Here is a 23,299-nt window from a genome sequence, read left to right on the forward strand (position 1 = left end):
GCAGTGGATCTAGGAGCCCCTTCTCCCTTTGCGGTCGGCGGCCGTTTGTCTGTTCTCAGGCGGCCGGGCTCCTCCATCCTCTGGCGCATGGCCGTGGCTGCTCCGTTGGGGTGGATGGTAGTGGTGAGGACTCTACTACAGCACATTCCTCCTCCTTCCCGGGTTTCGGCACCAGTGTAAAGGTATCCAGGAAAGGAGGAGGCACGAACTGGCTTGACAATATAAATAATAGTTTAATGAAGAACTAAACAAAAAGACAAACACACAAATGTTTCAGACAGCTGCCGTTAAATCTCTCTCCCTGTCCCACTGCAGTCTCCAGTCGGCCTTTATCCCTCTCAGAGGATGACATCTAATGTATTAACTAATATTAACATATAGAACCGTTTTGTAAAGTGTCACCCATTAATTAATTTGATATATTCAATGCATAATACTGCAGGGACATTGAGAGAGGAGGTCCGACTATAACTAGATTTCACAAGTTTAATTGCACAGAGCCACACATTTAAGTGTGCACTGCTGAATCATGGCCCAGCTTCCTCCACCCATCTTACCCAATAACGGACAGCTATAATGAAGATGATGATGAGGAGGATGCTTTGAGGGAGGGACTCAAACCACGATAAATACATTGTGAATTTCATTCTGATAGTTAAGAGACAGTGAGGACGAGACAGGCATGATGCGGGTGGGTTCAGTGTGGCTGGCTGCTGTAATCGTTTCCTTTCCTCTTCTGGCACTCTGTCAACCCCTGTGAGTATAACAACACACACATACACATTCAATAAAAACACACATATATATATATATATATATATTTGGAACTGTGCTATTTTAGGATTTGTTCCTTATCCCAGGTAATAAGAATAGGACACATTCTTCTATATCCTTCTCTTCGCGCTTCTTAAATTCATCTTTGATCTGTTGTTAAAGTTACATTCTCTCGGCTCCCAATCTGCTGAGGGTGGGAGCTTCTGAGAAAGTGTTTGTGGAGGCGCAGGACTATAATGGAGCAAATCTCAATGTTAAAATCTCGGTGAGAAGCTCTCAAGATAACAGGCCTGAACTGACGAGCACATCGGTCACTCTGACCGCTGCCAAGAACTTCCAGGAGCTGGTGGAGATCGAGGTAAGCGCTCTACATGTATGAGATTATTTGATGTGGGAAACAGAGTGAAGGGAATGCACGGGATCTCTTCAAATAATGTTTAATTAGCTTCCAATAGTTCTAATATCCAGGCTAGGATTTTATGTGTTAGCATGTCATTTCTCATTGAGCAGTATTGTGTCCCCCTTCTCTCTCTGTAGGTGCCTGGTGATGCGTATTCTTTTGAGAAGGGACTGCAGCAGTATGCGTACCTTCAAGCCCAGTTTCCACAGAAGCTGCTGGAGAAACAGGTCATGTTGACCTTCCAATCCGGACACATATTTTTACAGACTGATAAGACCATATACACTCCAGACAGCATGGGTGCGTAACTTATAAAGCCAATATTTTCAAAAATATTCTTTTTATTGAACGATCAAAGCAGGTTTGTCTCCTGAGATCTAATGCAAAGGAACACGTACTGCACATGTCTTCTGCTCCAGTTTATTACAGGGTGTTCTCACTGAGTCCGGGCATGACACAGCCTCTGGAAAGTGGAGTCAGAGTGGAGATCTTGGTAAGTGTGTGCTCTTGACTGTTTGTATGATTATGTATTGCAGCGGGACCCAAAAGTCTCTGTCATCCTAGTAGAAATAGTTTTTGTGTGCATGAGCATTTACATTTGTATTTATATATACAGTATCCGACTGACAGTAGTGATGAAATCTGAATAAAAATCTGTGATGTTAACAGACACCTGACGGCATCAGTCTTCAGACTAAATCTGTGTATCCCAAAGGAGGAATGACCTCAGGAACATTCACCCTCACTGATCCAGCCAGGTGAGTGTGTGTGTGTGAGTGAGTGAGGGTGTGTGTTCATGAGTGTGTGTTCATGTGTGTGTTCATGTATGTGTGTGCGTGTGTGTGTGTATGTGTGGGTGAGTGTGTGTGTGTGTGTGTGCATGTGTGAGTGTGTGTGTATGTGTGCGTGTGTGTTTGAATGTGAGTGTCTGTGTGTGTGCAGGTGTGTGAGCGTGTGTGTGTGTGTGATTGTGTGTGTGTGTGAGTGTGTGTGTGCATGTGTGTGTGAATATGTGAATATGTTTGTGTGTGTGTGTGTGTGTATGTGAGTGTGTGAGTGTGTGTGTGTGTGTGTGTGAATGTGTGTGTGTGAATGTGTTTGTGTGTGTGTGTGTATTTGAATGTGTTTGTGTGCATGTGTGTGTGTGACGGTGTGTGTGGGTGTGAGATCGTGTGTGTGTGAGTGTGTGTGAGCGTGTATTTATCACTTTGTGGGGACCAAATGTCCCCATAAGGATAGTAAAACCCGAAATTTTTGACCTTGTGGGGACATTTTGTCGGTCCCCATGAGGAAAACAGCTTATAAATCATACTAAATTATGTTTTTTGAAAATGTAAAAATGCAGAATGTTTTCTGTGAGGGTTAGGTTTAGGGGTAGGGTTAGGTTTAGGGGATAGAATATAAAGTTTGTACAGTATAAAAACCATTATGTCTATGGAAAGTCCCCATAAAACATGGAAACACTACATGTGTGTGTGTGTGTGTGCATGTGAGTGTGTGTGTGTGTGCGTGTGTTTGTGTGTGTGAGAATGTGTGTGCGCATGTGTATGTGAGTGTGTGTGAATGTGTTTGTGTGTGAGAGAATGCGTATGTGTGTGTGTGAGAGTGTGTGTGTGTGTGTGTGTATTTGAATGTGTTTGTGTGCGTATATGTGTGTTTGAATGTGTGTGAATGTGTGTGTGTGCGCGCGTGCGTGTGTGTGTGTGTGCGTGCGTGCGTGCGTGTGTGGTGTCTATTCCAATACTTTGTTGTGACGAGGAGGAGGGCGTAGCCAGGCCATGAGAATACACAGCCGGCGCTGAGTCAACTCAAGAGAGAGAGACGCACTGTGTTTGTGTCGATGTGTTTTATTTGTTTTAAGTTTCTGTCATTAAAGTCTAAGTTGACTGTTCTGCCAGATCCTGCCACCTCCTTGCCCAACCTTACCCGTTACATTTGTATTTTAGGGTAACAAAATAAAAATGTAATAATGCAGATTGAGTTTATTTGCACTTTATATGAACAGCACGGTACAAATTGGTGACACATCACTTTTTTTGTGCAATTTTGTGTGCAAACCGGTTATCATATAATTTACCCCTTGTTCAAAAAAACTGAAAAGTACATAAAAATGTGACACCCAGTAAGAGTTTATTGGGACCATTTTACAACATGTTGAGAAGACAAGTAAATAATTTTTTATATAGATTTTAATACATTTTTAAATAACAAAATCTCAGAAATCTATTTAATAATATATAAATGTACTGAAATATTATAATTTTAAGCTATTTAAAAATGTTTTTTTTTTTTTTTATTATTACTTTATTATATATCAATATATTTCAGCTTATATTGATGATACTCAATATTTATCGTGTTTTTATAGTATTTGCTCTGAAATAACTTTTTTATTTTATTTTTTTTTTTAAATCAGAGGAACCACCAATACAATGCAGGAAATATAAGTCTAGTAAAAAATAATGAATGCATGTTTACTGCAGTTTTTCGCTATATGAACACAAGGAACAATTAAATGTAATCGGTTTTACAGGTGACACTCGAAAAATTAGAATATCATGCAAAAGTTCATTAATTTCAGTAATTCAACTTAAAAGGTGAAACTAATATATTATATAGACTCATTACAAGCAAAGTAAGATATTTCAAGCCTTTATTTGATATAATTTTGATGATTATGGCTTACAGCTTATGAAAACCCCAAATTCAGAATCTCAGAAAATTAGAATATTGTGAAAAGGTTCAGTATTGTAGGCTCAAAGTGTCACACTCTAATCAGCTAAACACCTGCAAAGGGTTCCTGAGCCTTTAAATGGTCTCTCAGTCTGGTTCAGTTGAATTCACAATCATGGGGAAGACTGCTGACCTGACAGTTGTGCAGAAAACCATCATTGACACCCTCCACAAGGAGGGAAAGCCTCAAAAGGTAATTGCAAAAGAAGTTGGATGTTCTCAAAGTGCTGTATCAAAGCACATTAATAGAAAGTTAAGTGGAAGGGAAAAGTGTGGAAGAAAAGGGTGCAGAAGCAGCAGGGATGACCGTGAGCCTGGAGAGGATTGTCAGGAAAAGGCCATTCAAATGTGTGGGGAGCTTCACAAGGAGTGGACTGAGGCTGGAGTTACTGCATCAAGAGCCACCACACACAGACGGGTCCTGGACATGGGCTTCAAATGTCAAACGTCTTACCTGGGCTAAAGAAAAAAGAACTGGTCTGTTGCTCAGTGGTCCAAAGTCCTCTTTTCTGATGAGAGCAAATTTTGCATCTCATTTGGAAACCAAGGTCCCAGAGTCTGGAGGAAGAATGGAGAGGCACACAATCCAAGATGCTTGAAGTCCAGTGTGAAGTTTCCACAGTCTGTGTTGGTTTGGGGAGCCATGTCATCGGCTGGTGTTGGTCCACTGTGCTTTATTAAGTCCAGAGTCAACGCAGCCGTCTTCCGGGACATTTTAGATCACTTCATGCTTCCTTCAGCAGACAAGCTTTATGGAGATGCTGACTTCATTTTCCAGCAGGACTTGGCACCTGCCCACACTGCCAAAAGTACCAAAACCTGGTTCAATGACCATGGTATTACTGTGCTTGATTGGCCAGCAAACTCGCCTGACCTGAACCCCATAGAGAATCTATGGGGCATTGCCAAGAGAAAGATGAGAGACATGAGACCAAACAATGCAGAAGAGCTGAAGACCGCTATTGAAGCATCTTGGTCTTCCATAACACCTCAGCAGTGCCACAGGCTGATAGCATCCATGCCACGCCGCATTGAGGCAGTAATTAATGCAAAAGGGGCCCAAAACAAGTACTGAGTACATATGCATGATTATACTTTTCAGAGGGCCGACATTTCTGTATTTAAAATCCTTTTTTATTGATTTCTTGTAATATTCTAATTTTCTGAGATTCTGAATTTGGGGTTTTCATAAGCTGTAAGCCATAATCATCAAAATTATATCAAATAAAGGCTTGAAATATCTTACTTTGCTTGTAATGAGTCTATATAATATATTAGTTTCACCTTTTAAGTTGAATTACTGAAATTAATGAACTTTTGCACGATATTCTAATTTTTCGAGTTTCACCTGTATTTAGTTGCACCAATATACAACAATACGCATTTGTATAAACCATAATTTGCCCCGCTATATTTTTACTGAAACACTGTTTGTGAATGAACAGGGTGTGCAAACACAAAAAAGTTCACACACTGACATATAAAATTGTATATAATACTGAATTATTACTACACGATTACTGGTTCTCGCTCTCGGTGGGGCGTGTGCTGAGTTGTGCGTGGATACCGCAGAGAATAGCATGAAGTCTCCACACGCACTAGGTCTCTGCGGTAACGCACTCAACAAGCCACGTGATAAGATGCACGGATTGACGGTCCCAGACTCGGAGGCAACTGAGATTCGGATTGCCACCATATATGCAATATATACAACACAAATGGGCGCCATTAAGGGGGGGCACCGGTAAAACACCAATTTAGTTTTTTTTTACAAAAAAGTGCCTGTTGTTTTTAAATAAGATTGTGAAATGACAAATAAATGACTTTTGACCCTATTGGTTCATTAGTCCAGGGATGTGGAGAGTCGTGGCGTGGCATCAGAACAGTCCACAGAAGAACTTCTCCAGTGAGTTTGAGGTCAAAGAATACGGTAAGTGTCTGAGAGCGTTTTTGAACATTATATGATAATGCACTCATGATATTATCTATCCAGTGACATGAACACAGGTTCTTTTTTTTCCTCTTCCAGTCCTGCCCAGCTTTGAGGTGTCCTTGAGACCACAAAAATCCTTTTTCTACATCAATGATAACAGTCTATCGGTTGATATCGAGGCCAAGTAGAGTATAATACTATTTTATCACGAACAATTATGACTGAATGCGTGATGTGTTTCTTAAATCAACATTAATTTAGATGTCACTACATTTATTCTGTGCTTTTATTATTGCGTTTATGTTCTTGTGTGCTTTTTCCCTGCAGATATTTGTTTGGGGAGAAGGTCAAAGGTCATGGATTTGTTGTATTTGGTGTGCTGACTGAAGATAAAGGGAAATTAAGTATACCAGGTTCCTTACAGAGAGTACAGGTACTACATGCAAACACAGTTTTTTGCCATTTGTTTATATGCATTTGAGATGTGTTTAGTATACGGTTATGCTCAAAAGTTTGCGTACCCTTGGATAATTGGTAATTTTTGTACCTTTTTTAAAGAAAAAATTAGTGAGCGGGCGAAACACATTTCTTGTATTTCTTATGGGATTCATATTCAACTGCAGGTTATAACAGAATTGCACAATCATAAAACAAAACATGAAATAACCCCTGTTGAAAAGTTTGCACACCCTTAGTTCTTAATACTGTGTATGGCCCCCTTTAGCATCAATGACAGCGTGCGGTCTTTCGTAATAGTTGTCTATGAGGCCCCAAATTCTTGCAGGTGGTATAACTGCCCATTCGTCTTGGCAAAATGCCTCCAGGTCGTCTTACTGTACATGAACCGCACGTTTGAGATCTCCCCAGAGTGGCTGGATGATATTAAGGTCAGGGGACTGTGATGGCCACTCCAGAACCTTCACCTTTTTCTGCTGTGACCACTGGAGGGTCAACTTGGCCTCGTGCTTAGGCTGTATTGCTGTGCAGGAAAGTCCAAGAGCGTCCCATGCGCAGCTTTCGTGCAGAAGAATGCAAATTGTCTGCTGGTATTTTCTGATAACATGCTGCATTCATCTTGCCATCAATTTTCACAAGATTCCCCATGCCTTTAGAGCTCAACCCCCCCACGCAAAATGTCACAATTTCTGCCAGGGTATGCAAACTTTGAGCACAACTGTATGTAGTTAGTATAGACCCAGACTGTTGGTTGTGCGTGTACTGTCAGATTCGGGATGGCACTGCAAGAGCGGAGCTGAAGAGACAACACATCCTGGAAACCTTCCCAGACATAAAGCAGCTTGTTGGCCAATCACTGTACATCGCTGTCAGTGTGTTAACCGAGACTGGTAAGCACCACACACACACATTACATTTGCCCTTTACTCTAATTCTGTGCTTGTGTAACAGGAGCCAGCTGGCAGAGGTGGGTAGAGTAGCCAAAAAATAATCCAAAAACTTAAGCAACTGCCTTGCTGCCTAATCAGTAATTGGCTTCAATGACAGTTGACATTTTCTCCAAAAATGTACTCTGAAGTAAATGTAACGGAATAAGTGTAGCCCGTTCCTACCCACCTGGTATGAGATAGCTATGCGGTATGATGCCGGTTCGAATCCCGCTCAGAGCGGGTCGAGCAGGACCAGTTACACTTCTAAACTGCGGCTCTGTTTTGATAGGGAGATGGACAGCAGGGAAAAACAATGCTAAATGAAATGCAACTAACCATATAATCGCAATATAAAAACGCTTCCCATATCTTTTGTTGTCGATGACATTAGTCGTGTTTCCATTGAAACTCAGTATTTTGGCACAAATTCATCTGTCACTTGGTATTTAATACTTTAATGTAGGGGGTCTGGGTAGCTCATCGAGTTAAGACGCTGACTACCAAACCTGGAATTGCAAGTTCTAATCCAGGGTGTGATGAGTGACTCCAGTCAGGCTTCCTAAGCAACCAATTGACCTGGTTGCTAGGATGGGTAAAGTCACGCTGGGTTAACCTCCTCATGGTCGCAAAAAATGTGGTTCGGTGGAGCGTGTGGTGAATTGTGTGTGGATGCCATGGAGAATAGTGCGAAGCCTCCATACGCAATACGTCTCCGCGGTAACGTGCTCAACAAGCCACATGATAAGATGCGTGAATTGACGGTTTCAGACATGGAGGCAACTCAGAAGAGATTCGTCCTCCACCACCCGGATTGAGGCACTATGCCACCACGAGGACTTAGAGAACATTGGGAAGTGGGCATGGCAAATTGGGGTGAAAATGGAAGAACTTTTGCTCAATTAACAACTATGATATAGTGTTGGGCTGCCACTTGATGTCCAATGTAGAATCTGGGTCGTGAGGCAAAACTAGTTCCAATATTTGATATTTTCCTTCCATTCGTATGCAGTAAATTATGAATTTGAAGCTATATAGTGTGTTTATCATTAACTATGTAAATGTGTTATCTATTTTTATAGTATTCACATGTTTGTTTCAGGCAGTGAAATGGTGGAGGCTCAGAGAAGAGGCATTGAAATTGTGACATCACCGTACACCATCCACTTCAAAAGAACACCACAATACTTCAAACCTGGAATGCCCTTTGATATCTCGGTATAAAACATTGAATAAAAATGAAAAACTTGAGAGGGTAATAGTGGATGCTAATCACCTGTAAACCAGATTATAAAAACAATGTTGAATCCTCTACAAACTGCTGATTTCATAAAGCACACTTTACATTAGATGATGTTTTGATGCTGCTAGATTTTATTTTGCTTCTTTTATCTACCCAAAAATGTTAATCCTCTCATCATTTACTCAAATTATGATTTTTAGGTCAATACAATGCAAGTGAATGAGTGCCAAAATGTTGAAGTTCAAAAATCAGATTAAGGCATCATAAATTAATCCATACAACTCCAGTGTTTTAATCCATATTTTCAGAAGAGATATGATAGGTGTGGGTGAGACACAGATGAATATTTAAGACAACATTTTTTCTAGACATTCTTCTCCTGGCCCAGTAGGGGGCAATATGCAAGAAACATGTGAACCACCAAAAAACACAGGAAGAAGAATGTGAAAGGCGACAATACTGATTTAACCACTGAAGTCTTATGGATTACTTTTATTATAGTTTACTTTTGTATTGATTTATGTGATGTTTGGAGCTTCAAAATGTTGGCAACCATTGACTGCAGTGTGAAGACCAACATAGTTTAGATATTCTTCTAAAATCTATGTTTGTATTCAGCATAAGAACGAAAGTCATACACATCTGGGATGGAATTAGGGTGAGTAAATGATGAGAGGATTAACATTTTTGGTTGAACTATACCTTTAAGTTCCCAAAACCATAATAACATTTGACAATAGCAACACCAAGGTCCTGGGTCTGATTCCTAGGGAACACATGTACTGATAAGAAATTTATATCTTGAATGCATTATAAATCGCTTTGGGTAATTTTATTTTATTTTTATTTTTTATTTTTTGGTGTGGGCTCTGGGTTTTGCTACAAGGTTTATGTGACAAATCCCGACCAGACACCTGCTGAAAATGTGGAAGTGGAGGTCATGCCTGGAGGGGTCAGAGGTTGGACTAAAGCCAATGGCATTGCAAAGGCTACCATCAATTCTCAGGGAGGATCTGCTACACTGGAGATCACTGTAAGATCTGCCATCTCAACTGCACTGACGCTCAGTCAGTTTTACTGGTGAACTAGTGAGAGAGGATTCAAATAAAATCTGAGCTTGAGTCAAAACCAGATAAATGGACTTTTGCTAGACAAGCTGTTAGTTAATGGATGTTTGTGCATATCAATCTGTATTTCCAGGTAAAGACCAAAGACCCACAATTAAGCTCTGAACAGCAGGCAGTGAAGAAGATGACCGCTCAAGCCTACAAGCCCAAAGGTGGCTCCAACAACTACCTTCATATTGGCATTGATGCTGCAGAGCTTGAGATTGGTGATCAAATCAAAGTCAACCTGAACCTTGGAAAAAGCCCTGGAGTCCAAAACCAGGATTTCACCTACATGGTGAGTGACAGTCAAATCATGTTTCCTGAAGACACGTTATTAAAGGAAATGTTCTGTCATAATTTGTATAAAAATTCTGTCATCATTTGTATAGTTTTGCATTGCATTAATCCTATGAATAAATGAGTGTTATAAATGCATTAACGTTTTATTTACTCCTGTCTCTGTCTTATATTTTCAGATCCTAAGTAAAGGGCAGGTTGTGAATGCTGACAGATTTAGGAGAAGAGGACAATCTTTAGTGACTCTATCTCTCACTGTGACCAAAGACATGGTGCCTTCCTTCCGCTTTGTGGCTTATTACCATGTGGGCTCATCTGAGGTGGTGTCTGACTCAGTCTGGGTTGATGTGAAGGACACGTGCATGGGAACGGTGTGTCCGGCCTGCTCATACAATACCACACATCTGTGTTGGTTTACTTACAAATCGCTGTGTTGTCTGATCTACTGTGTCGTCTTATCTCCCAGCTTAAACTGGAAGTTCAGGATGCAGCACGTGCCTATGAACCAGGTGAAGAGTTTAGTCTAAAAGTAACAGGAAACCCTGGGGCAAAGGTCGGGCTGGTGGCTGTGGATAAAGGTGTTTATGTCCTCAACAACAAGAACAGACTCACTCAATCAAAGGTTTGCAGATCAGAATAGAAAAATTATCTTTCCATTATAACTGAAAAGAGGCATCATTTCTTACATTTACATACATGTATTCAGTTAGCAGCTTTTATTTTGTATACAACAGAAGTCAAGTCAATTTTATTTGTATAGCGCCTTTCACAACACACATCGTTTCAAAGCAGCTTTACAGAAGATCAGCATTAACAGACGATAAAACTGTAATGTCTATAAAGTCGATTAATCATCATTGTGTAATTTAGATATAATACGATTTTTAAATATGGTGTTTAAAAATAATTAAATGATAATTGTATTAATAACCCCAGTGAGCAAGTTGTAGGCGACTGGCAATTCAGCAATTCAGTTTGGTTGTGCATGCAGGAAGGCCAGCCCAAAGAGCATTGCAGTAGTCCAGACTAGAGGTTCCAAAATCCTGGACAAGGATAAACAGATGGATTAATAGTCCGTTGGTTTTCTTACAACAGTATTGATTTTTCTCTTTGTCAGATCTGGGATGTTGTTGAGAAACAAGACACTGGCTGCACGGCTGGAAGTGGAAAAGACAGTATGCAGGTTTTCAGTGATGCCGGTCTGCTGTTTGAGTCCAGCACTGCTGGAGGAACCAGCATCAGAACAAGTAATTGCATGAATTATTTGATATGTTTAAAATGATCCCCTGATGTACAGACTTCACTCTCATAAATAGGGATGGTGCAGGATGACTAGTCATCCATCAGTTTATCTTGGTTTTGTTTTAGCTTTAACTTTAGCGCTGATGCTTTAAATGGAATGAAAGGCAACCTCTTGGACAGCCAGTGTGGTAAAGTCTCATGGTAGAATATGGTGTCTTAATTCAACTCATTAAAAGCAAAAGCTACAGCCATCAAAGCACCACTTGACTAACCTGTAGATGAATGAATCTTTAGTGAACCTCAGTAACTCTAGTGATATGTTAATGCTCTGTTCTAGATCCAGTTTGTCCCTCTCCATCTCGTAGAAAACGTCGAGAAACTATAACACATCTCTGGGAGTCTCTAGGTAAGAAGGCAGTTTGCAACAATAATACTAATAACTGTATTGGTTTTTCAGTCTTTCAGAGCTTGTTGAACACACATACAGTAACTCTAAAAAGCATTTGGACACTAACGTTGTATATTTTAAGTATGGGAATGGCCTCAATTTATTTGTAAATCTATAGCTCACAAAATGACAAATCGGACAATCATTTTTAATCAGTCCTCTCTGTCTCTTTCCATAGTGAAGAAATACTCTGGCCTTCAGAAGGACTGTTGTATGGATGGAATGAAGAATATGGTCGATTTGACGTACACCTGTGAATATCGAGCAGGATTCATTATGGATGGAGAGGAATGCACACGTGCTTTCCTGCACTGCTGCGGCGAGATGACCAAACACCAGGAAGAGTCAGCTAATGAGGCAGAACAGTCTTTAGCTCGCAGTAAGGGCATTCTCGATATTTGTGAATTTTGATACTGGTGTAGTGTGCTCATAAAGGGGTAACAATCATATGGGTATTTGGCTTAATGGGCTGGAATGAAGTGCAATATTTTTGACCATTGCATCACATCTCATTTTGTGCAGGAGTGTTTTTTAGATGCTGTGTCATGTTAAAAATAACTTAAAACGTGTCTCAAGACACCAACGTTTTGCTCTATTGTTTGTTCGAAGCAAAGAGAACTTCCTTGGATTTACTTTAGAAAAGTATGTTAGAAAAGCGTGTCAGATGATATGCCAGACTGAGGTGTTTGACAATATTGGTCAGTAACTTTGTGAGGTGGATCTTAAACTGTTGATACGCAATCGTTCGCACTCGGTGGTGACGTCACTCTGTTTACATTTAATATATAATTTACCGTCTATAAATGTAATTAATGTTAACAAATTCTACATCTTTTCAAAGATCTAAGGGATCAACATTGATATCCGACCTATGTTTTACGATAGCAATCCTCCAGAAACAGCAATTGAGTTATTTGTGCAGGAGTACAAATGAAACATGCAATATCAAAACTGGACTTCATATGTTTTTATGAAAACACGATCGCCAGATGAATCCAATTCAACACACTTGGGTCAATCGTCCATGACAAGCATTCATTGAAAAACATCCAATAGCACTTTTTGTCCATAAAAGTGATAAATCTGAGAAATATTGATATATTCTCCATTGTTTACATGAGATCTCGCCTGGAAGATTTACCCTTCGTTGTCGTTCGTCAACAAACTGCAATCTGAGCAGCATTCATGTTGTAAAACTGTATATGATCTTCTATATTAGAGTCTCATAAACAAAATGAGCCCGTCTCCAAAGTCTATTTTTAAAAATGGGGCATTTTTTTATTCATAATAGCCGAGCAGTGCAGTCAGATTTAGTGTTGTCTTTGAGAGGCTAAGCCTTAATTTTACTCTTTACTCCGCCCATTGATTTTACAGAGAAAAAAGCATCAGGAACCTCATTTTTTATTAGATCATTTTCAAATTGGAAACATAACTTCTTTAGACTTGTGGCTTTGAGGACATTGTATTTCTGGGTTGTCTTGGCACTTTTATTATTGTTTTTTTAGATTATAAAACATGTTCAGCACAAAATATTTCCATTACTATAAACTTCAGCTTCTCCAACTTTAAAAAGTAACAACATATATGAATTCTGAAACTTGAGAAATAAAGCCCAAAGTGTCTTCTTTCAAAAGATGCTACAACTGTGTCCATACTCCAAAGGGTCCCGTAAATACAACCATTTAAGTTCAGGTATTTCATTTTCATGGTTTTTGCTCAAAAAGGTGGTGCGTATCAACAGGTTAAGGAAGGGACACTTGGAATAAAGTTGGGCAAATATATACCTTGCACAGAGTAAGATCTCTGTTTTGTGCCGTAAACGCCCCAGTCTTTGATCCACAGGTGAAAACGAGGAGTTTATGAACTCTGATGACATCGTGTCACGTACACTCTTCCCTGAAAGTTGGCTGTGGGAGGAAGTGATGTTGCCCAACTGTCCGTCAATTAACATCAACTGGTGAGTGACTTGCAGTTTCCGAATGACAACGCTCAGTGAAAACATGAAATGCAGTTTCCAATAGCCAGAGATGCTCCTGTTTTAGTAAAAGATTATTTTTCTTTTAGTCAAACAACATCCCTTCCTAGAAACAGACTGCAGCTGAAAGACTCCATCACTACCTGGGAAATCACGGCCATCAGCTTGTCCAAGACTCATGGTACTGACTGTTGCTATAAACACAGAAGACCAGAAGCCATTTCAGCCATTTTAGTATTCTGAATAAATAAATGACAAAAACTGAGCATGCTGCAATCATTGCAATGTTCTAGGCATGCACTTTATTTGCTGCCTTATTCAAGAAGAAGCAGCTGTTTCACTTGTTTTTCTCTCTACACAGGTATCTGTGTTGCTGATGTCCATGAGATGAGAGTGGTGAAGGAATTCTTTATTGACCTAAAGATACCTTACTCAGCTGTACGCAACGAGCAAATTGAAATCAAGGCTATTATTCACAACTTGTACAATAACAGATTAAAGGTACGATTTACAAAGGCTAACTTTGTTCGATTGCACCTCAATGTTATCATTAACAGCCTTCCTTTCCATAAAAGTCACATATTTATCAACCTTTTTATAACTGGAAATTGGACTAAAATGGGATTTGAATTTATTTTAATAGGTACGTGTAGAAATGAAAGCAACCAAGGACGTCTGCAGTCTGGCCAGCAGAAAAGGGAGATACCAAACTGTAGTGACGGTAGAAGCAAAATCATCCTATTTGGTTCCTTTTGTCATCGTCCCAGTTGCTTTGGGAAGGCACACCATAGAGGTCAAGGCATCTGCCTCAGGACGTGCGAGCGACGGAGTGAAGAAAAACCTCCTGGTGGTGGTGAGACCAACAAACCATCTTGATCAAATGACAAACACACAGAAGTTCATAACCGGGGATCATTAACCAGCATATGTAAACCCCTCTTTTTTAGCAAGGTTATGTCCTTATTCTACTATGGCAACACTTTTAACTGGCTATTTGTTCTGAAAACAAGGAGTATGTATTCTCTTAGTATTATGTCCTCGCTCTTGGCTTTCATTTGTTCTTTATGTTTCTCTTCCTGGTAGGCTGAAGGCATTTTGACTAAACTTGGGGAAAATGTGCAATTAACCCCTTCTAAAAAAGGTAAGATACTTCCACCAACACACTTATGCACAAAAAGGTACAAACATTTTGCTACCCCTTTCACCCAGTGTTGCATAATGACAGCATTGACATAGCAAGCTCAAAATCGAATATGATCAAAGCGTTCAACAGTACCTTCATTTCTGCATGATCTAGACTTATCAGGTTGCTCCGGGGGGATTGTCCCTGTAATAAGTGCACTGTAAGTCACTTTGATAAAAGCGTCTGGTAAATGCATAAATGTAAATGCATTGCAAGGCTGAACAATTGGACCTATTAATTGTGTAAATGTGGTCTTAGAGAGAAACAAACATGTGCAGGTTTATTTTAGTAGAGTTAATATTACAACAGTGGGACTCACAGGGTTAAACTTGGACCGAATAATAAAGAAAAGCAGCTACATAGATGGGAACTCCTTTAATACTGTTTAAAAATCATCCCAGGGTGATACCTCAAGATGTTGGTTGAGAAAATGTCAATAGTACATTTCTGCAAAATCTAGGCAAATGGTGACTACTATGAAGCTGCTAAAATATAGAAGGACACTAAATAATGACCACAATCATCGAGCAACACTTGATCAAATTCCTGTCATGGATACACAAAGTTCAGTGGTCTTCTATTGTTGTAAGTGAATCATGAATGTACAGCTGTTGTCTCTCTGGAACAGGTGGTCAACATGTGGAGGTGATCAAGAGCCTCATACTAAGTGATCAGGCACCCAACACACCAGAGAGCACATATATATCCGCAACAGGTGATTCTCCTGACATCTGCTCCCATATATTTGTAACATCATAGTACGCCTGTGTTACCAGTGTGTAATCTCTTTGTGTGCAGGAGAGCAAATCAGTATAACAATTGAGAAAGCTATTAGTGGTGCAGCCATGGGCTCTCTGGTTATTCAGCCTGGTGGTTGTGGAGAGCAGAACATGATTGGCTTAACGATGCCCGTCATTGCAACACATTACCTGGACAAAACCAATCAGTGGCACACAGTGGCAGCTGGGTTGAGACAGAGAGCTATAACCTATATAGCAAGAGGTACATAACAAAACACAATCTTGGAGAGACAGTTAAAAAATATATATTCAAGTAACATTCAAATTGTACTTGTCTCAAAAATCTAAGGAGGCATTTGCCCATTCAGTTTGATTGGGTATTAAACTAAATTATATAAGCCATTTTTTTAAGAGCGCAGCATCTAAGGCCGAAACATACTCTACGCAAGGATGTGAACGCAGATGCAATCGCTTGTCCACCACACAGGAGCTCAGCCCAGCTTAAAATGCTTAATGTGTTCTTGTGTTACTGTGGCAGGAATAAACCTCAATACTCAAGGGGGCGATAGAGTTACCTTCAAAAGTCTGTGCCATTAAACTGGATGTGTTATTATTCAGGGAAGTTGCTATAAATATACTTCTTGCTCAGCAATATTCTCTTCGAATGGTTGATCCACCTAGAAAGCGTTTGACTTGAAAGATAAAACTCACCGTAGAAACGGACAAAAACGAATCTCACTATAGCGCCCCTTGTGGCAACGCTAAGAATGCAATGCATACTTGCATTGGGTTATGATTGGCGGTCTGACACATTTCATAAGGCAACGATGTGTGAAAATCGGAAAACGCATCTGCGTTCACGTACTTGCCCAGAGTACGTTTCGGCCAAAATCAGTGGCCATGTCTATGTTGCGCTTAGAATTAGCTCTCTCGTGAAAACTGGATAAGCAGCCCGCTGTTGTTGCGCCAAGCGCAGGCACAAATATTGAGCCCATAGAGTCTGTTCACTTAATTGTATTTTTTGTCAAACAGGTTACAATCAACAGCTGGCATATCGTAAAGCTGACGGGTCCTATGCCGCATGGATCAATCATCCAAGCAGTACCTGGTAACTAATATTTTCTACATAGTTCTGTTGCTTTTCATACCACTCTTTTACCGTGCGTTCAGACCAGAGGAGGCGAGAGCATCAACATTCACTCCGGCTGCCCTGCCAACAACGCTATGGAAGATTTGTGGACGCGCTGACGTAATTGAAATAGGCAGCAACATTCGTTCAGAATACACTATATTTTAAAGGGCTGCAAAACATCCAGACATGTTGACCGGTATCTTTTTGTCGACCTATCACAAGTAGCGAATATCCTCATGAAATCGATTGATGGTAGAAAGTAATTAAAATTATGGTTGTTTGTTACAAAAATAAACCAAATAAAATACATTTGTAATAATAACTGTGGTCCTGGTTGTTTAGTGCAATGGGTCAAATCAGTGTTTATTATGGGAAAACCCACCACGGCAATAATCAGTTTCTCCTCCATTTTGTCTGCGGAACTATTGTTTGGTGGGAACCAAAGTTTACACAGTTGTGCTCTCTAGACTTTGCTAGAGCGGAGCACTTCTATACTCCAATAGGTTGCCGCCGAACCGCGTCAAAGCTCATTAACATAATGTTGGCTGCACTTTCCTCTGACACCCATAATGGCCAAGACGCGCCGGCCAAATCCGGCCGATATTACGCTCTCAACGCCTCTGGTCTGAACGCACCATTAGTGCTAGTGAGTATTTGATACAGATTTCCCCATTTGATTTTATTCGATCCAGATTAATTTGGGGAATATTTCAGTTATAATGTACATTTAAAGCAATTTGATGATTCTCAATACCGATTTTAATAGCTCAAAAAAATAATGACTTATTTGAGTAAACATTATGTAATCTCAAGTAATTATTCAAGACGAGTAAAGAGTAAAATATGTACAATTATCAAACTGCAAGCAATCGAACGCTTAAAAAACGACAGTACAAAGAAACGCATTGAGGTATTTTACTGCAGTATCATGTATTCATTCAAAAATGTAAAGAAGTAAGAAATGCAACATTTAACAAAACTACATAAAGTTCTGGTCTACACTGTATAATACTCATAATTAGGGATGCATTGATCCGATACCTGGATTGGTATTGGCTCCGATACAGACGTCTTTAGATGGATTGTGCATTGGTCCGAGCACGATCCAAATCCAATACTGTGTGTTAGTCATGTTCGTTACTATCAAGCTCCAAAAATGACATGAAAGAACCATAAAGGCGCCATTAAAGTAGTCCATATGACTTGAGCATTTTATTCAAAGCCACTTTAAGATATGCAATAGCTTATCGCAAAAGGCTGTGTTTAAAGAATTAGTTCACCCAACATTTACTCACCCTCATGCCATCCCAGATGTGTGACTTTTTATCTTCTGCAGAGCACAAATGAAGATTTTTTGAAGAATATTTCAGCTCTGTTGGTCCATATAATGTAAGTGAATGGGTGCCAAATTTTTAAGCTCCAAAATCCACTTAAAAGGGCATATAAAAGTCCTCCAGACAACTCTGTTGGTTAAATCCATGTCTTCAATAGTGATATGATAGGTGTGGTTGAGAAACAAATCAATATACACATTCTCCATCTTCTGCGGCAATGCCGTACTGTGAGCACTCTTAAAAGCCTTGAAGGCCCGGGTAAACATAATTTTTCCACTTTTCGGCTCATTCGCGCCTGTTGCCTTTCAAGTATACTACTTTGACTGCTAACGAATAAGAACCAGCTCAACGATGCGCACACATGGGGACTGTCTGTGTAACGGGAGCCAGCTGGTACGTGCTATGGCCTCAAGAGGCACACTAGCGACTGATGCTAGGGGCTGTAGCCTTTAGCCTCCTCATTAGCGTGCCAGCCTCCCATGCCGGAGATACCAGTTCGAGTCCCGTTTGGAGCAGGTCGAGCAGGACCAGTTAAAGTGGTACCATAACCAGGGATGGGAGTGAGGTTTAGGGGGGTGAGTGTAACGGGAGCCAGCTGGTACATGATAGCTATGCAGTATGTGTAAACCTCACTCCCCTGGCCTCAAGAGGTGCACTAGCGACTGGCGCTAGAGGCTGTAGCCTTTAGCCTCCTCATTAGCACGCCTGCCTCCCATGCCAGAGAAACCGGTTCAAATCCCATTCAGAGCAGGCCAAATCTGGGCCACAGTCTGTACTGATGACGAAATTTGCGTCATCATTGTGCGTAGACCAATCAGCAACGTGGACAACCAAGATCACACGTGTACACACATAAGCCACCTTGCAGTCAGTCAGACAAACAGCACGGGTACCTCAATAAGAAAATTAAAATGAATCCCTATATATTCTTGTTTTTGCATAGTTTTTTCTTTACTCTCCTTTTGAATGGTTGTAACCAGTGGTTGTCTTGCGATTGGCTGGTCGATAGACGTTATGAGCAACTCAATATTCAGGATCATTGAAATGAACATTGCGATTAATCTAGATTTTGTTGTTGTTGTTATTTTACCCAGCCCTACTCACTATGACCATGACTGTTCTGCTTTCTTCTAAAGGTTGACAGCATATGTTGCTAAAGTATTCGCCATGGCTAATGATGTCATCAACATTAACAAGGACATAATCTGCAGTGCCCTCAAGTGGCTCATACTTAACAAACAGTTACCTGATGGAGTTTTCAGAGAAGATGCTCCTGTAATTCATGGAGAGATGATTGTGAGTTTAAATGGTTTTAAAATGGACTTTTGTGTTTTCATTTTTCTTTCTTTATATTATCTGTCTTTGTAAAGCACTGAATTACCACTGTGTATGAAAGGTGCTAAATATAGAAACTTGCCATCAGTGGCGGTTCTAGCTTGTATGGTGCCCTGGTGAACTACCAAGGGGGGTGTCCATGCCACTCCTGGCAAGCATCCAGTGCCACCCCTGGACAAATTAGTTAGTTGGAGTGGGGGCTAAAACCGCCACTGCTTGCCCTGCCCTCCTTTTGACAAAATTACAGCTAAATAATCATTATACTACAACAAAAACATCAGTATTTCGGGTATATAAAAGTAGCACTTAGCCAAGCATTTTTGCACATATTTTTACACTGTAAAATGAACATATATAGTTATTTTCTCATCCAATTCTTCTTCCTTTTTAAAGTCTTTACAGTACTTTAACTATGATACCATTATGCCATCACAGGGGAACGTTCGTGGACAAGATACAGAAGCCTCGATGACGGCATTCGTTCTTATTGCTCTGCAGGAGGGGAGAACAATTTGTGCCAGCAGCATTTCTGTGAGAAAACTACAAAAAGATAAATGTGTCTCTAGCTTTATTGAGTTAAAAAACAAATAATCAAACCTCTCAATCTATGTATTTAATTAACTGATTTTCACTGTTCTCTCTCTTATTCCTCTGTTCTCCTTAGAGTTATGCTAATAGCATATATAAAGCCACCGTGTACCTAAGATCTCGATTGAATCATCTGAATAATCCATATGCAGTTGCAATGACATCTTATGCTCTAGCTCTTGAAAATGCACTTGACAAACAAGCCCTGTTAACAAAAGCCTCTGCAGGTAAATAATACTTATTTTTCTCTAATGTGAGCAATACATTTCATTCGGTTCACCAAAAATTATTGGGCAAATGTGCTTTAAAATCTTAAACGTCCTGTAGAATGTGGGTTTGTGTCTTTGTATTTAATCTCATATAGATGGCAGTCACTGGCCTGTCGCTGGAGGCATTTATTTTACTCTGGAGGCTTCGGCTTATGCGCTCCTGGCTCTTGTAAAGGCCAAAGACTTTCAGAGAGCAGCTCCAATTGTAAACTGGCTCAACAACCAGAGGCAGTCCAGTGGAGGATACGGGACGACACAGGTACACCGTAGGTCCTGAAACTAGACATGTCAAGGCAAACTTTGATGGTGGTTTAAACAAAGGCTTTTCTGAAAGGTTAAAATAGTTTCAAAAGTTTGAAGGTTTAATATTTTATTGACATTACAATATATTAGATTTTTTTTTTGACAGTTGGAGTTTGAATAGTTTTGGACAAGTTTTTTTACATTTAAATTTTTGACAGTTGGATTTTTAATAGTTTTGGTCAGGTTTGTTAACATTTGAATTTTTGACAGTTGGAGTTTGAATAGTTTTGGACAGGTTTGTTTACATTAGAATTTTTGACAGTCGGAGTTTGAATAGTTTTGGACAGGTTTGTTTACGTTTGAATTTTTGACAGTTGGAGATTGAATAATTTTGGTCAGGTTTGTTAACATTTGAATTTTTGACAGTTGGAGAAGAATAATTTTGGTCAGGTTTGTTAACATTTGAATTTTTAACAGTTGGAGTTTGAATAGTTTTGGTCAGGTTTGTTTACATTAAAATTTTTGACAGTTGGAGTTTGAATAGTTTTGGTCAGGTTTGTTTACATTTGAATTTTTGACAGTAGGAGTTTGAATAGTTTTGGTCAGGTTTGTTTACATTTGAATTTTTGACAGTTGGAGTTTGAATAGTTTAGGGTTATTTGAATATTTAAAGCTCCAGGTGGAGTTATAATTTTGGTCTTTATAAGTTATTTTATTATTTATTTATATTTACCAGTAGGAACACGGAAACACATGCCCGTCATGTCTTTCCATATATTAAATAAATAATGTCTGAGACATTTAAGAACAGACCGTAACACTTAAAATGACTCTAAAAAGCAGCTAGTCCAGTTCACACTTGTCTTCTCATTCTTGTGTCACAGGCCACCATCATGGTGTTCCAGGCCGTAGCTGAATACAGGATTCAAGTGAAAGAGGTAAAGCTGTTAGACATGGAGGTGACAATCCAGGTGTCAGGCAACCAGCGGCCCATTGTGTGGAGGTTCGACAAAGACAACGCTCATCTCTCACAAACAGAGAAGGTGTGTATGTGTTTATGTTGAGAAACAGAAAACTACAGAAGTAAGAATAAGTCTTTATTTCTGGCTGTAAGAATGGCTGATTATATGGCTAAATGATAGTTATTATTTTTTATACAGTAGTAGGTCCTCGTGGTGACGCGGTTACTCAATCCGGGTGGCGGAGGACGAGTCTCAGTTGCCTCCGCTTCTGAGACCGTCAATCTGCTCATCTGATCACGTGACTCGTTGTGCATGACACCGCGGAGACTCACAGCATGTGGAGGCTCATGCTACTTTCCGCGATCCACACACAACTCACCACACGCCCCATTGAGAGCGAGAACCACTAATCACCACAAATTACCCCATGTGACTCTACCAACTGGGCAACTGGGCCAATTTGGTTGCTTAGGAGACCTGGCTGGAATCACTCAGTACGCCATGGATTCAAACTTGTGACTCCGGGGGCGGTAGTCAGCGTCAATACTCGCAGGCCCCTCAATGATTGTTATTATTATTATTTTTGATACTAATTAGTAATACTAATTCATATTCAATCTGAGATATTTTATCAAGATGAATGTATTTTGTAAGAAAATGTAAATGTATTAATTTTACCATATTTATTAATTTATTATCAATTTGAACATGTTAATCAACAGATCCCAACCAGCAGGGAGATCAACATCATTGCTAAAGGTTCTGGAGAGGCCTCTGTCACGGTGAGTGAATAATGAAACTGCTTTGTCCTGTTCAAGCTGCTCAGAAGTACTCATATATAGTTCTTCTCATATACGTATATAGTTATTATGGTGGGCTCTTTTGAATTGGACCTGCAAAAACCACCCAGAACTTCGTGATTGACCTCAGTAGTTCACATGATGAGCTGTCCTAGAGATTCAGCTTACTCAGACTGGCAACGATTATCACCAATTGTTCAATGAATCTACATTCAGAAAACTCTTTTGTTGCTTTTTCCTCTGCAGATTGTGACGGAGTACTATGCAAAATCAAAAGTGAGCAATACCGTTTGCAAGAACTTCGATCTGGATTTGACATTTGAAAAAGAGGGTCGAGGTTAGGTCTTGTTTTCCAAATTCATAATTAGTCTATTTGTAATTCCCCTATTCTCAATAGCGATTCTCATTAGATCGCAGTAAGAAAAATACTGTAATAAACCGATTCTTTAATTGCTAACTAAGATATCATCAGTAATGAGTTTTTGCAGTATGGGAATCAGAATAAGGGTGTAAAATATAATTATTTTCATCAAATTAATGTCACAATGCAAACAATTTTCATGCAAAGTTGAACTTTTTATTTCTTCTTTGGATTTTGGGGTGATATACGACTAGGGCATGTTCTTGAACGTTTTTTGAGACTTGTTTTCTCTTTCTCTTTCTTTTTAGTTACATATAACGGAGCAAGTGAGAGTTATAAACTCACAATCAATACCAGGTGGGCAAACAAGTGACTTTTCATTTCAACGTTTCTGTTCTAATCAACATTAAATCAAAGTTCAAACTTCAGTTTTGATTAATTCTGTAAAGTGAATATTCCTATGAATGTGCAATTCTTTTACGTTTATTATTAAATTGACTTGAACTGAAATGGTAGGCTGTGGCAAGAAATACTTGTGGCACTTTCTATGAATAGGATGCAAAAAATGTGACATTGGATGGGTTGAAAACTAGCTACTTTTAAGCTAGGTTCATTTATAATGTTACATAATAGTTTATCTAACATATCTAATAGTTCTCCCAAAATACACACACACATATTGTTACGTTCCCGTGTTGTCTGCCCCGTGTTTTCTGTTTCACATGTCACTTATCCCGTTCCATGTCACGTTTTCCTTGTTGTCCGCTCCGTGTTTCACTTGTCTTTGTCTAAAGAACTACAATTCCCACAATCCCG

At 39.7% G+C, this 23,299-nt stretch overlaps 1 protein-coding gene across 1 annotated transcript in view; it reads left to right on the plus strand.

The window, feature by feature from the left end:
- Positions 1-617: 617 nt before the first annotated feature.
- Positions 618-23,299, plus strand: part of c3a.4 (complement C3a, tandem duplicate 4) — a 32,650-nt gene continuing 9,968 nt past the window's right edge. Inside the window, exons 1-33 of the mRNA XM_052137233.1 lie at positions 618-756; positions 937-1,132; positions 1,312-1,474; positions 1,594-1,667; positions 1,844-1,932; positions 5,755-5,837; positions 5,937-6,024; positions 6,168-6,273; positions 7,066-7,186; positions 8,325-8,440; positions 9,352-9,498; positions 9,666-9,869; positions 10,051-10,242; positions 10,338-10,493; positions 10,989-11,118; positions 11,451-11,519; positions 11,740-11,940; positions 13,404-13,518; positions 13,626-13,717; positions 13,898-14,037; positions 14,180-14,389; positions 14,620-14,677; positions 15,348-15,434; positions 15,518-15,721; positions 16,492-16,567; positions 19,062-19,221; positions 19,696-19,791; positions 19,925-20,075; positions 20,213-20,376; positions 21,245-21,403; positions 22,045-22,104; positions 22,369-22,459; positions 22,792-22,840. Of these exons, the coding sequence (XP_051993193.1) occupies positions 683-756; positions 937-1,132; positions 1,312-1,474; positions 1,594-1,667; positions 1,844-1,932; positions 5,755-5,837; positions 5,937-6,024; positions 6,168-6,273; positions 7,066-7,186; positions 8,325-8,440; positions 9,352-9,498; positions 9,666-9,869; positions 10,051-10,242; positions 10,338-10,493; positions 10,989-11,118; positions 11,451-11,519; positions 11,740-11,940; positions 13,404-13,518; positions 13,626-13,717; positions 13,898-14,037; positions 14,180-14,389; positions 14,620-14,677; positions 15,348-15,434; positions 15,518-15,721; positions 16,492-16,567; positions 19,062-19,221; positions 19,696-19,791; positions 19,925-20,075; positions 20,213-20,376; positions 21,245-21,403; positions 22,045-22,104; positions 22,369-22,459; positions 22,792-22,840 (4,121 nt within the window). The 5' untranslated portion in view covers positions 618-682. The remainder of the gene's footprint in view (positions 757-936; positions 1,133-1,311; positions 1,475-1,593; positions 1,668-1,843; positions 1,933-5,754; positions 5,838-5,936; positions 6,025-6,167; positions 6,274-7,065; positions 7,187-8,324; positions 8,441-9,351; positions 9,499-9,665; positions 9,870-10,050; positions 10,243-10,337; positions 10,494-10,988; positions 11,119-11,450; positions 11,520-11,739; positions 11,941-13,403; positions 13,519-13,625; positions 13,718-13,897; positions 14,038-14,179; positions 14,390-14,619; positions 14,678-15,347; positions 15,435-15,517; positions 15,722-16,491; positions 16,568-19,061; positions 19,222-19,695; positions 19,792-19,924; positions 20,076-20,212; positions 20,377-21,244; positions 21,404-22,044; positions 22,105-22,368; positions 22,460-22,791; positions 22,841-23,299) is intronic.

The sequence above is a fragment of the Xyrauchen texanus genome, chromosome 11 (genome assembly GCF_025860055.1).
Source record: "Xyrauchen texanus isolate HMW12.3.18 chromosome 11, RBS_HiC_50CHRs, whole genome shotgun sequence".
NCBI lineage: Eukaryota > Metazoa > Chordata > Actinopteri > Cypriniformes > Catostomidae > Xyrauchen > Xyrauchen texanus.